The sequence below is a fragment of the Equus asinus genome, chromosome 3, assembly GCF_041296235.1.
Source record: "Equus asinus isolate D_3611 breed Donkey chromosome 3, EquAss-T2T_v2, whole genome shotgun sequence".
NCBI classification, from domain to species: Eukaryota; Metazoa; Chordata; class Mammalia; order Perissodactyla; family Equidae; genus Equus; species Equus asinus.
The window spans coordinates 12,615,651-12,629,633 of NC_091792.1; the positions used below are offsets into that span (position 1 = coordinate 12,615,651).

At 36.2% G+C, this 13,983-nt stretch overlaps 1 protein-coding gene across 2 annotated transcripts in view; it reads left to right on the top strand.

Annotated features, from left to right (window-relative positions):
• Window positions 1-13,983, top strand: part of USP53 (ubiquitin specific peptidase 53) — a 62,037-nt gene that overhangs the window by 18,299 nt on the left and 29,755 nt on the right. The window contains exons 2-4 of one of the 2 annotated variants that reach the window (XM_014857616.3): window positions 1,856-2,521; window positions 10,564-10,656; window positions 12,171-12,305. In XM_014857616.3, the coding sequence (XP_014713102.1) occupies window positions 2,378-2,521; window positions 10,564-10,656; window positions 12,171-12,305 (372 nt within the window). In that variant the 5' untranslated portion in view covers window positions 1,856-2,377. Of the gene's footprint in view, window positions 1-1,855; window positions 2,522-10,563; window positions 10,657-12,170; window positions 12,306-12,667; window positions 12,772-13,983 lie in introns of those variants that run through there. The other variant, XM_070504688.1, reaches the window with a different exon arrangement.

The following is a 13,983-nucleotide window of genomic DNA, read 5'->3' on the forward strand; positions in this document are numbered from 1 at the left end:
ATCTCTTGACTGCTGTTTCCCTCCCACTCTAAAGCCAGTTACTTTTGGTGTCCTTAAGGTTTCTCCCTGTTTCTCATTAGACTACCTGTTTTTGTAGAATCTCCAGAGTTGGGATGGAGGGAGAGAACCAGGAGCACATACTAGTCTGACATCTTGCACAGGAATGGAAGCCATACTATTTTTAAATTATCTGTTTGTGTCTGTGCCCCTCACCAAACTAAACTCACGAAGGGTAGGGATTGTTTCATGTACTTTAGCACAGTTCATGGTATAGATCTGGTGCCTAGTAAATGATTGTTGAAAGAATATCATTTCAAAAGGATTCTTCCATTAAAAATATGAATTTACTACCAATACAGAGCTCCCTTAATGTTGTAAAATCATGACTACATTTACTGAAAACTTAATTCATATGACAGGTTTTGGGATCATTTAAGTCACTTTAGAAGAGGTTACAATCCATAGAGTTAAAAAGAAGGAAACAACTGACATAGTATTTTATAATTCTTGAAACATTTAACCTGTGTTAAGTTAAGCAGGGCTCTTATTGTTAGCCGCATTTTATGGATGAAGAAGCTGTGAATCAGAGATGATAAGGATTTATCTAAGACCAATAGCTGCTAAGTGATGAGCTGATACATGGGCCTGGGTTCAGGTCTCCTGACTTTCATTCTTTAGAGAGTGATGCTGTCCTTCTTTGTTCCTCAGTGCTTTGCCATCCTAGTGGATATTTGATCAATGGTATTGAACTGACCTGTGCCATTCTGTGTCTCATCTTTTTGTTCTGGGAAAATGAAACTCAGTGACGTTCAGCCAGAGTTTAAAGCTGAAGTCCTTACAGAGGGCTTTCGAGGCCCTACATGATCTCTCTTTCCCATCCTCCCTTTTCGTCTGCTCTCCTCTTTGTTCATATTTCTCCTGCCTCACTGGGCTTCTTACTATTCTTCCAACATACCAGGCATGCTGTGCGCTCTGCTAGGAATGCCTTCTCCCAGGTGGCATCTTCACCTCCTTCAAATCTTTGTGCAAAGGTAACCTTCTCAATTAGACTTTCCCTGACTATCCTATTTAAAAGTGCAAGCTGTCTGACATTATATATACACTTCCCTTTCTTTGAATGGTTTTTCTGTTAGCATTCAGCATATAACTCTTGTAGTACATGCTATAATTTATTATGCATTGTGTTATTGCTTGCCTTTCCTCATTATAATATTAGTTCCAGTGCCTGGCACAATACTTGGCTCAATAAATGTTTGTTGAATGAATGAATGTAGGAAGGAAATTCAATCAATTAAACAGAACTTTCTTAGTAATATTTCGTTCTTTTTAATTAAGAAGTTTAACGTTTAAAGTTCTTTTAGCCATTTGTGATTAAGATGGAAGTTTAATTTACTAAGATTTGTTTGTCAATTTAAGGTTTCTTCTGAGTTGTACCTATCAATTTACATAAAATCTACTGATTTTCTTGGAAAAATAATGTGATTCTGTGTGTAAGATAGATAACAATATAGTCTCTATCTGTTTTAATAAACAAAGCAATTTATTGTTGACAGCAATCTAATATTTTTCGAAATACTACTTAAGGTCTAATTTAGTTCTGATTTTCTGTAGAATATTTTCCTTATGAAACCACCATATGAATATTGAAATCTTGAAAGTAGATAGTGATTGATGTCACATTGACATTTTTAAAAAAGTTTAAATGTTGAACTCTGTTTTCAAAGAATGTTATTAGTATTTATCCTTTTTATGATTAGTTTTAATTATGTATTTAATATTTGTGTTCAATTAGTACAGTAGGAATTTTCTTGATTAGCCTTTACTTTTGTTTAAATGTTTGTTTTCTTTCTTATAGATTTGCTTTGAGGTGCATTGATATGAAATATGGAGTCATCTTTGATAACTTCACCTGGGAAATAGTCTTCTTTCTTACTAAAAAACCATAAGGAAAACAAACGACCAAAGGAATCATACCAAATGCCGACTCTGCATCTTTTTGTATCATCTATTTTTTTAAACCATCAAGACAAATGGCTTATTTAAAGACAATGATTTGTTCATTATTTTTAGCGGTTTTTTAAAAAATCTTTTTCGTCTTAAACTATGCAACTCTTCTGTAGAATTTAACACATTTAAAAATCTTTAAGGCCTTGATTAAATTAGCTTTCAGAACCTCAGTGTTTATGTAGCCTTTTTTTGCTTGACAAAATCTTCAAAAATTTACAGCGTCAGGAAAGATATGAACTTGGAAACTTACATTATTATAATAGACTGCTGTGAATTTAAGTGGACGATTGAAGACATCATCCGTTTTATCATCAGAAATATCGCATAAGCGTATAATTCTTTGCTTTAATGCAAACAAAGTTGCTTGAAAATGGCCTGGGTAAAATTCTTACGGAAACCTGGTGGCAATCTTGGAAAAGTCTATCAGCCTGGGAGCATGCTGTCCCTAGCCCCTACCAAAGGCTTGTTAAATGAACCGGGACAGAACAGCTGCTTTCTTAACAGTGCTGTACAGGTGAGACCATAAGTACTTCTTACATTTTAAAAAGTGCTTTTCAGGAAATCTTTTGTTTAATGCTTCTCTAACTCGTAAATTAAGAATAAAGTTATTATTTAAACACATGGATAAGGAGAACAGATTAGTGCTTACCAGAGGAGGGAGGGGGGTGTGGAGAGGGCGAAAGGGGTAAAGGGGCGCATATGTATGGTGATGGATAAAAATTAGATTATTGGTGGTGAACACGCACTCTGTACAGAAACTGAAATATAATAATGTACGCCTGAAATTATACAATGTTAGAGGCCAATATGACCTCAATAAAGTAATTAACTAAAAAGAAATAATACAGTTATTGACTGGAATGACTTTTTCATGTCACTTTTAATGGTAGCAAAAATATTTGGGCCAGACATTTTGGTATTTATAATAAATTGAAATGGTTTTTTCAACAGATTGATATATTACTGTGATATTAAAAAATCTTTTGATTTATAATGTTTACTTAGTAAATTAAGAATGTTTCTAAAATACGTAAATTTTTTTTTTTAAATCAGCTAGTCTACTTCCCTCCTCCCACTTCTTAAAGAAATCTGGTAGAATCCCAAGAGATAGCATAAAAAGAAACAAACAGCTTGGATTTAGATGAGAGTGCAGAGTTTTAATCTCAGAACTGAAAGTCCCTTCGCCCCGCTGTGGCTCTTAAATCACCTCTATGGAATCGTGATTTGGACGCCGGTTTTAGTTAGATCGAAGGTTAATCCGTTTTGCTTTAGTCCTTGTTGAAGTTCTTTTAATTAACAGTATGTATTAACCTGCCCTTCTGCCTTCGATCAGTATCCTTTCTTATGCATGATATAGTTTTTATTCAACAGTTCCAGATTTTGTAGTGTCCTTTGTCCGTCTGACTACTGGCTATACTATACTAGAGATAAAGATGTAAAATATTGGACTATTTTTCTGTTGACCCTAGAATATACCATAAAAGAATTTATTTATAATAAGCCAGTTTTCACATATTTTCTATTGCTTTTTTTTCCTCCTGAAAACTGAGAGTAGAAAGAGAAATATTGGTTAATTAACTCATTTGATAAAAGAACACATCTAGAATGTGTCAGGTGCTCAGACTTCTGACTCAGACCTGTCTTCTCAATGGCCCTCTGTCTGGGACATGTGTCAAGCTTGAAAGTTTCATAGTTTACCCAGGGAAGGAGAGCAATTGGTATTAAGAAAGCATTAACTCTCATTTACTTTGAGACCCTTAAATGGCAATCACTGTTTTGCCTTGGCTTAAGATGCCGCTGACGTTAAGTGCTGTGAGAAATGCAGGAAAGTATTTATTGAACGTCACTGGACCTAGGGAAATATCATACCCCCGAAAGACTGGGAATTAAATGCTTCTGATTGAATCAGGCTGAGAGACAAGGCTTCTGTCACTTCAAATCTTTTCCTATCACCCCTTCTCCGCTTCTTTTTTTACATTTATATTTTTCCCTCTGTTTTTGTCCTTTTCTTTGGTTTCCAAAATAACTGTGTGTAGTTTAAGGAGATGAAAAGCATCTTGTAACAAGAGAAACTTCTGAGTAAGGACACTTGAATGGTAAAGAAAATGCAGAAGTATTCCTATGATGATGTATTTTTTAGAAAAGAACTTTCCCCTGACCTTTACCATGAAGATTATTTATATTTATCTACATAAATTACCATTTCCGGTGCTCATCACTCCTTTGTGTAGATCCAGCTTTCCATCTGGTATCATTTTCTTCTGCTTGAAGGATCGCTTTTAACATTCCTTGTAGTATAGGTCTATTGGCGATGAGTTCTTTCAGCCTTTGTGTGTTTGGAAAAAAATTCTTTATTTTACTTTTGTTTTTGAAAGATATTGCGCTCATTAAGGAAGTTTTAAGTTGACAGTTTTTCTCTTTCAGTATTTAAAAAATTTTGCTTCTCCGTCTTCTAGCTTGCGTTATTTTTTTCTCTAGTTTTATTGAGAAATAATTAACATACATCACTGTATGAGTTTAAGGTGTGCAACATGATTTAATTTACATATATTGTGGGATGATTACCACAGTAGGTTCAGCTAATATCTATCTTCTTATATAGATACGATAAAAAGGAAATAAAGAAAAAAAGGAAAACCTTTTCTCCTTGCGATGAGAACTCTTAGGATTTACTCTTAACAACTTTCCTGTACATCATACAGCAGGGTTAGATGTAGTCATTATGTTGTACATTACGTCCCTGGTACTTATTTATCTTGTAACTGGAAGTTAGTACCTTTTGATCACCTTCCTCCAGTTCCTCCTTCCCCCCACCCCCTGCCTCTGGTAACTACAAGTCTGATCTCTTTTTCTGTGAGTTTGTACATTTGTTTTTTAGATTCCACGTATAAGTGAGATCATACAGTATTTGTCTTTCTCTGACTTGTCTCACTTAGCATAGTGCCTTCAAGTTCCATCCATGTTGTTGTAAATGGTAGGCTTTCCTTGTTTTTATGGCTGAATAATATTCCATTGTATGTAAATACCACAACTTCTTTATCCATTCATCCATCAGTGGACACTTAGGTTGTTCCATGTCTTGGCTATTGTAAATAATGCTGCTATGAACATGGGGGTGCAGATATCTTTGTAAGTGTTTTGTTTCTTTTGGATATGTTTCCAGAAGTGGTATTGCTGGCTCATATGGTAATTCTATTTTTTCATTTTTTGAGAGGATCGTCTATATTGTTTTTGACAGTGGCTGTACCAATTTACGGTCCCACCAGTAGTGCACAAGGGTTTCCTTTTCTCCACATCCATGCCAGCATTTATCATTTCTTGCCCTTCTGACAGGTCTGAGGTAATATCTCATTGTGGTTTGAATTTGCATTTCCTCAATGACTAGTGATATTGAGCATCTTTTCATGTACCTGTTGGCCCTTTGTATATCTTCTTTGGAGAAATGTCTATTTGGGTTTTTTGCTCATTTTTTAATTGGACTGTATGTTTTTTTGCTGTTGAGGTGTGTGAGTTCTTTATATATTTTGGATATTAACCCCTTATCAGATATATGGTTTGCAAATATTGTTTCCTGTTCTCTAGGTAGTTTTTTCACTTTGTTGGTGGTTTATTTTGCTGTACAGAAGCTTTTTGTAGTTTGATGTACTCTCACTTGTTTAATTTTCATTGTTGTTGATTGTGCTTTAGGTGTCATATGAAAAAAATCATTGCTAAGACCCATGTCAGGGAGGTTTATTCCTATATTTCTTCTAGGAGTTTCATGGTTTCAGGTCTTACATTTAAGTCTTTAATCCATTTTGAGTTAATTTTTGTGAGTGGTGTAAGGTATGAGTCCAGTTTCATTCTTCTGCATGTGAATATCCAGTTATCCCAGCACAATTTATTGAAAAGACTGTTTTTACTCCATGGAGTATTCTTGGCTCCCTTGTCAAATATTAGTTGACCATATATGCCTGGGTTTCTTTTTTGGCTCTCATTTCTGTTCCATTGGTCTATTTGTCTGTTTTTGTGCCAGTACCATACTGTTTTGATGACTATAGCTTTATTGTATAGCTTGAAATCAGGAAATGTGATGCCTCCTGCTTTGTTCTTCCTCATGATTTCTTTGGCTATTTGGGGTCTTTGGTGGTTCCATATAAATTTTAGGAGTATTGTTTCTACTTCAGTAAAAAATGCCACTGGACTCTTAATAGGGATTGTATTGAATTTATAGGTGGCTTTTGGTAGTATGGACATTTTAACAGTATTAATTCTTCCAATCCACGAACATGGGATACCTTTCCATTTATTTGTATCTTCTTAGATTTCTTTCATCACTGTCTAGTAGTTTTCAGAGTATAGATCTTTTAGCTCCTTAGCTAAATTTATTTTTAAGTATTTTATTTTTGATGCTACTGTAAATGTGATTGATTTCTTTATTTCTTTTTTAGAAAGTTCATTATTGGTATATAGAAATGCTGCAGATTTTTGTGTGTTAATTTGTATCCTGCAGCTTTACTGAATTCATTGATTAGATATAATAGTTCATTGCTTGAATCTTTAGGATTTTCTCTATGTAAAATCATGTCATCTGCAGTAGAGACAGTTTTGCTTCTTTCTTTCCAATTCTGATACCTCTTTTCTCTCTTTCTTGCCTGATTGCTCTGGCTGGGACTCTAGTACTATGTTGAGTAGAAGTGGTGACAGTGGGCACCCTTGTCTTGTTCCTGATCTCAGAGGAAAAATGTTCAACTTTTCACCATTGAGTATCTTCTAGCTTGCATTATTTCGAATGAAAAACCTACTATCATTTTTATCTTTGTTCTTCTGTACATAATCTGTTCTTTTTCTCTGGCTACTTTTAAGATTTTCTCTTTATCACTGGTTCAAAGCAATTTGATTATGATATGTCTTAACATAGTTTTCTTTTGGAATTTATTGAGCGTCTTGGATCTGTGGGTTATAATTTTAATCAAATTTGGAAACTATTTGATCATTATTTCTTCAAATAATTTTTTTGTCTCTCCTCTCCTTTGGAGGATTCCAGCTCATATATTGGTTGCTTGAAGTTGTCCCACAGCTCAATGATGCCCTCTTCATTTTCTTTCCTGTTTCATTTTGTATGATTTCTGTTGCTGTGTCTTCAAGTTCATTAATCTTGTCCTTTGCAATGTCTAATCTGCTATTTATCCTATTCAGTGTATTTTTTATCTCAGACATTGCAATTTTCCCCTCTAGAAGTTTGATCGGGGTCTTTTTAAAATCTTTCCATGTCTATACTTAACTTTTTCAGTCTTTTCCCTAGCTTCTTATACATATGAAATACATTATAATAGTTGTTTTAATGTACTTGTCTACTAATTCTGTCATTTATGCACATTCTGGGTGTTTGAATTGATTTTTTTTTCCTCCTCCTCATTTTCAAATATATTTTCCTTTTCTTTTCTTTTTAAAGATTGGCACTTAAGCTAACAACTGTTGCCAATCTTTTTTTTTTTTCTGCTTTATCTCCCCAAATCCTCGCAGTACATAGTTGCGTATTTTAGTTGTGGGTCATTCTAGTTGTGGCATGTAGGACGCTGCCTCAACGTGGCCTGATGAGTGGTGCCATGTCCGCGCCCAGGATCCAAACCGGCGAAATCCTGGGCAGCTGCAGCGGAGCACACGAACTTAACCACTCTGCCACGGGGCAGCCCCTGAAATATATTTTCTTCTGTCTTTTAATGCCTGGTAATTTTTTATTGGACGTCAGACATTTTAAATTTTACCTTGTTGGGTGATAGATATTTTTATATTCCCAAAAATATTCTTGAACTTTGTTCTGCGACAGGGTTACTTTATTGGGGAATAGTTTGATCATTTTACTTTTATACTTTCTTAGGCAGTACCAGAGCTGTGTTCATTCTAGGGTTAATTTCTCTGCTACAGGGGCAGGGCCCTTTTTTCTTGTTTAACCAAAATTCTGCGAATTATGAAGTTTTCCACTTTGGCTGTTGGGAACAGGCACATCCTAGGCTGGTATGAGCTCTAGGTACTGTTCCCTCTTCTCTTTTTGGGTATTTCTTTCCCCAGCCTCAGGTAGTGTCCTCATAGTACTCACCTCAATACTCAACGGGAGCCCTCAACACAGCTCTGGGGTTAACTGTCCGGGCAGCTCTCCCTGCAGTACTCGGCCCTGCCAGCCCAGCTACTTTGGCTCCCCTCAACTCCCACCTCCATCTCTTCAACTTAGGGGATCCGTTGGCCTCTCATGTTAAAATGTCGGCCATATAAACTAATTTGCAAAGCCACTCCTCACTGACAAAACAGCCGTTCAAGTAGACTTTTTGTCAGAAAAAGCCTGACTTCATTTAAAAAAATTCAAAATACAAACGTTAATATGCAGTTTGTTGAATACTTTTACAAACTGCTGAGAAATAAATCGTGGAATACATCTTATAAGAAATTACTGAGAGTGAACATTCTTACAATGTTATGGATATAGTATAAGTCAGAAAAATGAGTTTAAGTACCATTTCTTGTTACTTAATTTTTGAGTTATTTTTTAGATCTTTTTGAAGTGAAGAATATGATGAGAGATTTGCATCCTTTTATTAAATTTGTATGCATATATGTAGTAATCTTGGAGTAATTAAATAAGAAACATGTATAAACATTCAAAAATGTGTACATTAATTTTGTTAGGTACCATGTTAAAATGCTACATGCAAATAATACAAAAGAAAAACTTATTAGTCCAACAAATTGCTTAGACTTTAATTTTTTTAAACAGGTGGTAGAGCATAATTGATATTTTAAAAAGAACTATGATAAGGATTAACAATAATTAGAATAATTTTTGATATGAATTTGGTAAAATAGATTTTAAACTATTGTATTGAAAAATATGCAGAGAATTTAAGAGAATTCACATAAAATATTTTTTCTGTAGCTTGGATCCAGTGTAACTTATACATTTTGCTAATCCCAGAAAATGTGTCAGATATACTTGAAAGACTCACTTCATTAGCCTTATAAACAAATTATAGCATGTATTCTCTTTGGCTGAATATTTTAAACTTTTATCTGATGAGAAAACAGTACAATTAAGTATGTATGACATATTGGTGTGGTTTTAAGTCTCTAAGTTAAAAGCAAGGTTAACATTTATGACTATAATTTATTGTCTTCTTACCATGTGCTAGACATGTATCTGACACTACTTGTTTAATCTAATCCAAACCTTACAGCAATGCTAAGAGGTAGGTACTACAGTTATCCTCATTTTACTGATGGGAAAACTGAGTTTCAGAAAACATTTTGCCCAAGTCAGCCCAAGAGCTGGTAAACGATAGAGCCAGAATTGAACCCGGGCAGCCTGCCTTCAGAGGTGGTTATTAACTGCAGTGCTGTGCTGCTCCCCAAAGCCGTGCTGTCATGAGCTTCATCTTCCTTGTTGGTAAAATGAATTTCATAGAGTATATTTTGTGGTATGATAGGATATGATATGCTAGAAAGTTATGAAACATATTCAAGTGGTTTGCAAAACATTGAGTTAATTGTGATAGTTAACTGGATCCTATTATGCTTTAAGAAAAAGCAACTCTCAGAGGGAAATTCTGAAATGACTTTAGTTATTGAGTAATTAAAAAATATAGGAAACATTAAGATCATTTGTTTCTATTAACTTTTGTTTTTAGTTGGGAGAAGTGAGAGATCATGAGGATATTTTCTTACCTATATTACTTGAGGAAATGAATGAGAGGTATAGGGAAACTTGAAGGTATTAATTGTTTGTTGTAATCGTATTTACAGCAACAAATAGCAGCAGACATTCCTTGCATGCCAGTTATGTACTGGGCACTGCTCTCTAAATACTTTACCTGTTATTTAATCCTTAGAAAAACTCAACGAGGCAGGAGTATTATTATCCCTATTGTATTGACTCCAGGTTTTTCAGAATGATTTTGAGTACGAGATTGGTTTATTTCAACAGTGACCGTCTTTTTTGTTTTGTTTTTGTCTTAGTAGCAGATGAGAAGTGGATAATTGCAGCAGGTGTACTCAGGTTATTTCTTAACTGCTGCCTCTGACACGCTGTGCCCGTTACCACAAAGATACCCCTTTCTCGTTTAGTGTGCAGTGACCACGCAGGCCTCTGCTCACCCTTCTTGCCACAAAGTACTGACCCCTATTTGGTACACTCTAGCTTTCAACTCCAATGATATTTCCTTCCTAAATTTCAGTTTGTAGTGAGTATTATAATCACTTCCTCTTTCGTGTCTCTGCCAAGTTGTCCATTCAGGAGGCCATGTTTCCTGTTCTTATCAAATCCTTAACTGAGGAATTAGTTTTTTCCTGCTCTATGCCTGTCCTGGTTTTACCTGTGAATCAATAGGAGTATCTTCTAAATCCGTCTTTTACGTGTGCACTACATGTATATAGCAGTTTTGTACCTGCTGTTACTTTGAGGGGTTGTGGGTATCTGTGTACAAGAGATTAAGAGAAGTTATTTATTTTTAAAATGCTTCAATGTGTCTTTTTTCACCGTGAGAGAAGTCTTACTGTGTTTCTTTCTTCACATCTCACTGTTTTTAGGTTTTATGGCAGTTGGATATATTCCGACGAAGCTTGCGGGTCCTGACTGGACACGTTTGTCAGGGAGATGCCTGCATATTTTGTGCATTGAAGGTAACCTTTTAATAGTTACTATCAATTGTTTCTCCAAAAATTTAGTTTTATTTGATAGTTGACATATTTGGTCAATTTATTTGTAGTTAAAGTTCATCGTCAAGAGATGTGTAATTTTGAATTCATAAAGTATGTTTTTTTCGGCTTGTTTTCGTTTCCACTTTTATATAAGGAGAGTTAAAATTAATATTCTGAATAGTATAAATTTTTCAGGAACGTTACATTTTTCATTATTTTGAAATAATTTATCCTTTTAACAAATTTTTTGAGCTACTGCTGAATTCTGGGCCCCGGTGTAGTTACTGAGGATATGGCAGTCAACAAACTGATCAGGACCCCTGTTCTCTTGGAGCTTGTATTCTTGTAGGGGAGGCGACAATAAGGAAGCAAAATATAGATTGTGCTGGAGGGTAGTAATTGCTAAGGAGGAGAAATAAATCAGGGAGAGGGAATGAAGAGTGTGCAGTGGCCAGGAAAGCCTCACCAAGGAGGCGCCATTTGAGTCAAGACCTGGAAAAGGTGTGGAGTGGACTACAGCCTTCCAGGCAGGCAGAGAAACAGCAACTGCAAAGGCCCTGAGGCGGGAGTGTGCTGACACATTCAGGGAAACGGGGGTGGCGGATGCTTTCTTAGCAACAGGGAGAGCGGTGGAGATGAGCTCAGGGGGGAGGTGAGTCATGGCGGCTTAAACGCCTGTCTGCAGAATCTTTTGTACTCTTCCTCTCAAAAGGTGCAGTCTCATTCCTTGGGTTTGGGCTGGCCTTAATGAGTCATTTCGGTCCCATAGAATGTGCAGGAATGAGGCTGCAGACATCTGAGGTTTGGTTATGTGATTGCATGCTTATTTTTGGTTAACATAATTTTAATTCCTATAGTATACTTTTAGATTTAAGGCAGTTTATCTCAAAACTCTTCCGTAAACAGCTTACATCAGAATCAGCTGGGGAGCAGCTTGAAAGTAGGCTTCTCCTCAGACTTGCTCAGTTGGAATCACCGAGGATGGGACCTGAGAGCTCTACATGTTTAATTCTGAAGCATGCTCACGTTTGATTTAGAGTCTGGAGCAGCCATTTCTACACGTTACTGATACAAACTATTATTATTTTTTTTCTTAATGATTGGCACCTGAGCTAACATCTGTGGCCAATCTTCCTTTTTTTTTTTTTGTTCTCCCCAAAGCCCCCCAGTACAAAGTTGTGTATTCTAGTTGTGGGTCCTTCTGAGTCTGCTCTGTGTGCTGTGTGGGACGCCGCCTCAGCATGGCTTGATGAGCGGTGCTAGGTCTGCGCCCAGGATCTGAACCCTGGGTCGCCGAAGTGGAGTGCACGAACTTAACCATTTGGCCACGGGCCCGGCCCCCCAAATAATTAATTTTTGTATGGAATTGTAGAGCAAGAGACTGTTTTGTATTAGTTTCTGAGTATAGTGTGAGTTTCACTATGTCGTAATGAAATTTTTAAAGTGTTTTTATAGTCGTTGGTGTTAAACTTACTGATGTGCTTGTTGATTTGCAGACAACATTTGCACAGTTTCAGCACAGTCGAGAAAAAGCGCTTCCCTCGGATAACATAAGGCATGCACTTGCAGAAAGCTTCAAAGATGAGCAGCGATTTCAGCTTGGCCTTATGGATGACGCTGCAGAGTGCTTTGTACGTATTTTTGATAATCTTTAAGTCTGGATAGTACTTTGCATTCCTTAAATGATACAAATTTTAAGACAAATTAAACATAAATTTATAACAGTGGAAAAGTATCAGAATTGGTCAGTGGATCCGTGTCTTACCCATCCTTCAAAGCTCAGTTTAAGTCCATTTGTGTTTTGTGAACGTTTGCTTTTGATTATTTGTGCTGCTTTAATTTGTATTGAGTGTTAGACTACTAGAATTTTTTAAAGTTTATTTATTGGAGAAAAAAGATTTACTAAATATATTTTATATCACTTTTAAGGCAGTGTTCTGCCTCCACAGGGTTTACGTGTGCAACACACGCCCGGCAGAGACTTTTCTCATTACATGCAATGCTCCTCTTTGGGAGAGAAGAGGATCTTGGTGGGCAGCCATCAGGGGCGGCAATCCTGATGTATGCCTCACTCCAGGTTGAGAATCAGTGACTGAGGTTCATGTTCTGAGACTCTTTACTGCCATATTGATAAGTAGAGCATTCCTTTCATCAGCAATGTATCTTATACACCTTCTAAAATATGTATGTTGATTACTAAATTTTTAATAGTGTAGATGTCACCTGTGTTTAAGACATAACCACCTTAGTCCTGTATCTATTCAGCAAATTCTGTAAGTTCTTTTCATCAGAAACCCTTTTAAGGTTTTCCTTGCCATATTATTTCTCTGTCACCACTTCTTCCTAGTCCAGGCCTCTACTCTCAGAGTTATTTGAGCCTCTTTACTAGTATCCTTTCAGGCTATCCCCTTTATAGTCTGTTTCTTTTTTTTTTTTTTTTTGAGGAAGATTAGCCCTGAGCTAACATCCGTGCCCATCTTCCTCTACTTTATATGTGGGACGCCTACCACAGCATGGCATGCCAAGAGGTGCCATGTCTGCACCCAGGATCCGAACTGGCGAACTCTGGGCCGCCGAAGCAGAACGTGTGCACTTAACTGCTGCGCCACCGGGCCGGCCCCTATAGTCTGTTTCTTAATGGCCACCAGATTCACATAATTTTCTTCCCATTAATGTTTGCTCTTCATATATTTCTGTGATTCAAATCTAGACTCTTTTGGCATTAAAGGCCCTTTACAGTTGAACTCCACCTTATTTCTTTGATTCCTCCCTGATTTTCCCTCCTGGTGAGATGGTTCTGTTCTGTTCCTCAAACACATCTTTTAAATTCCTGCTTTACAGCCTTTGTTAAAGTTCCTGAAATAGTCAGAAGTTTTCTAATCTGTAGTTTGTTAAGTCTCAACCTAATTGATGCCTATTAGGTGATGTCTGATCAAACCACCCCAACCAATTCTCAGAATTCCTGTAGAATTTATATGTAGAATTCTTTTGGCATCTGTCTGTTATTACCATTTTTTTAATGAGCATCTTTACTGTTTCCTTAGATAGATGGAAAGCTCCTTGACTAGTGCACTGCTTAACAGACTTGCTGTGTTGATGTAAATGTGTCAGAAGCCCACACAGTCATGAAATACGCTTTTTCTATTTCTTATGTTTATAATTGATCCATTGCTTAAAACATAAATATATTTTGTACAATACTGTACTTTATAGCTTTACTTTCACTTAAATGAAGTGTGCTAATACATATGATAATTCATGGAATATCTAGAAATCCAGTCTTAAATAATTGGATGGTTTTAAATGTCC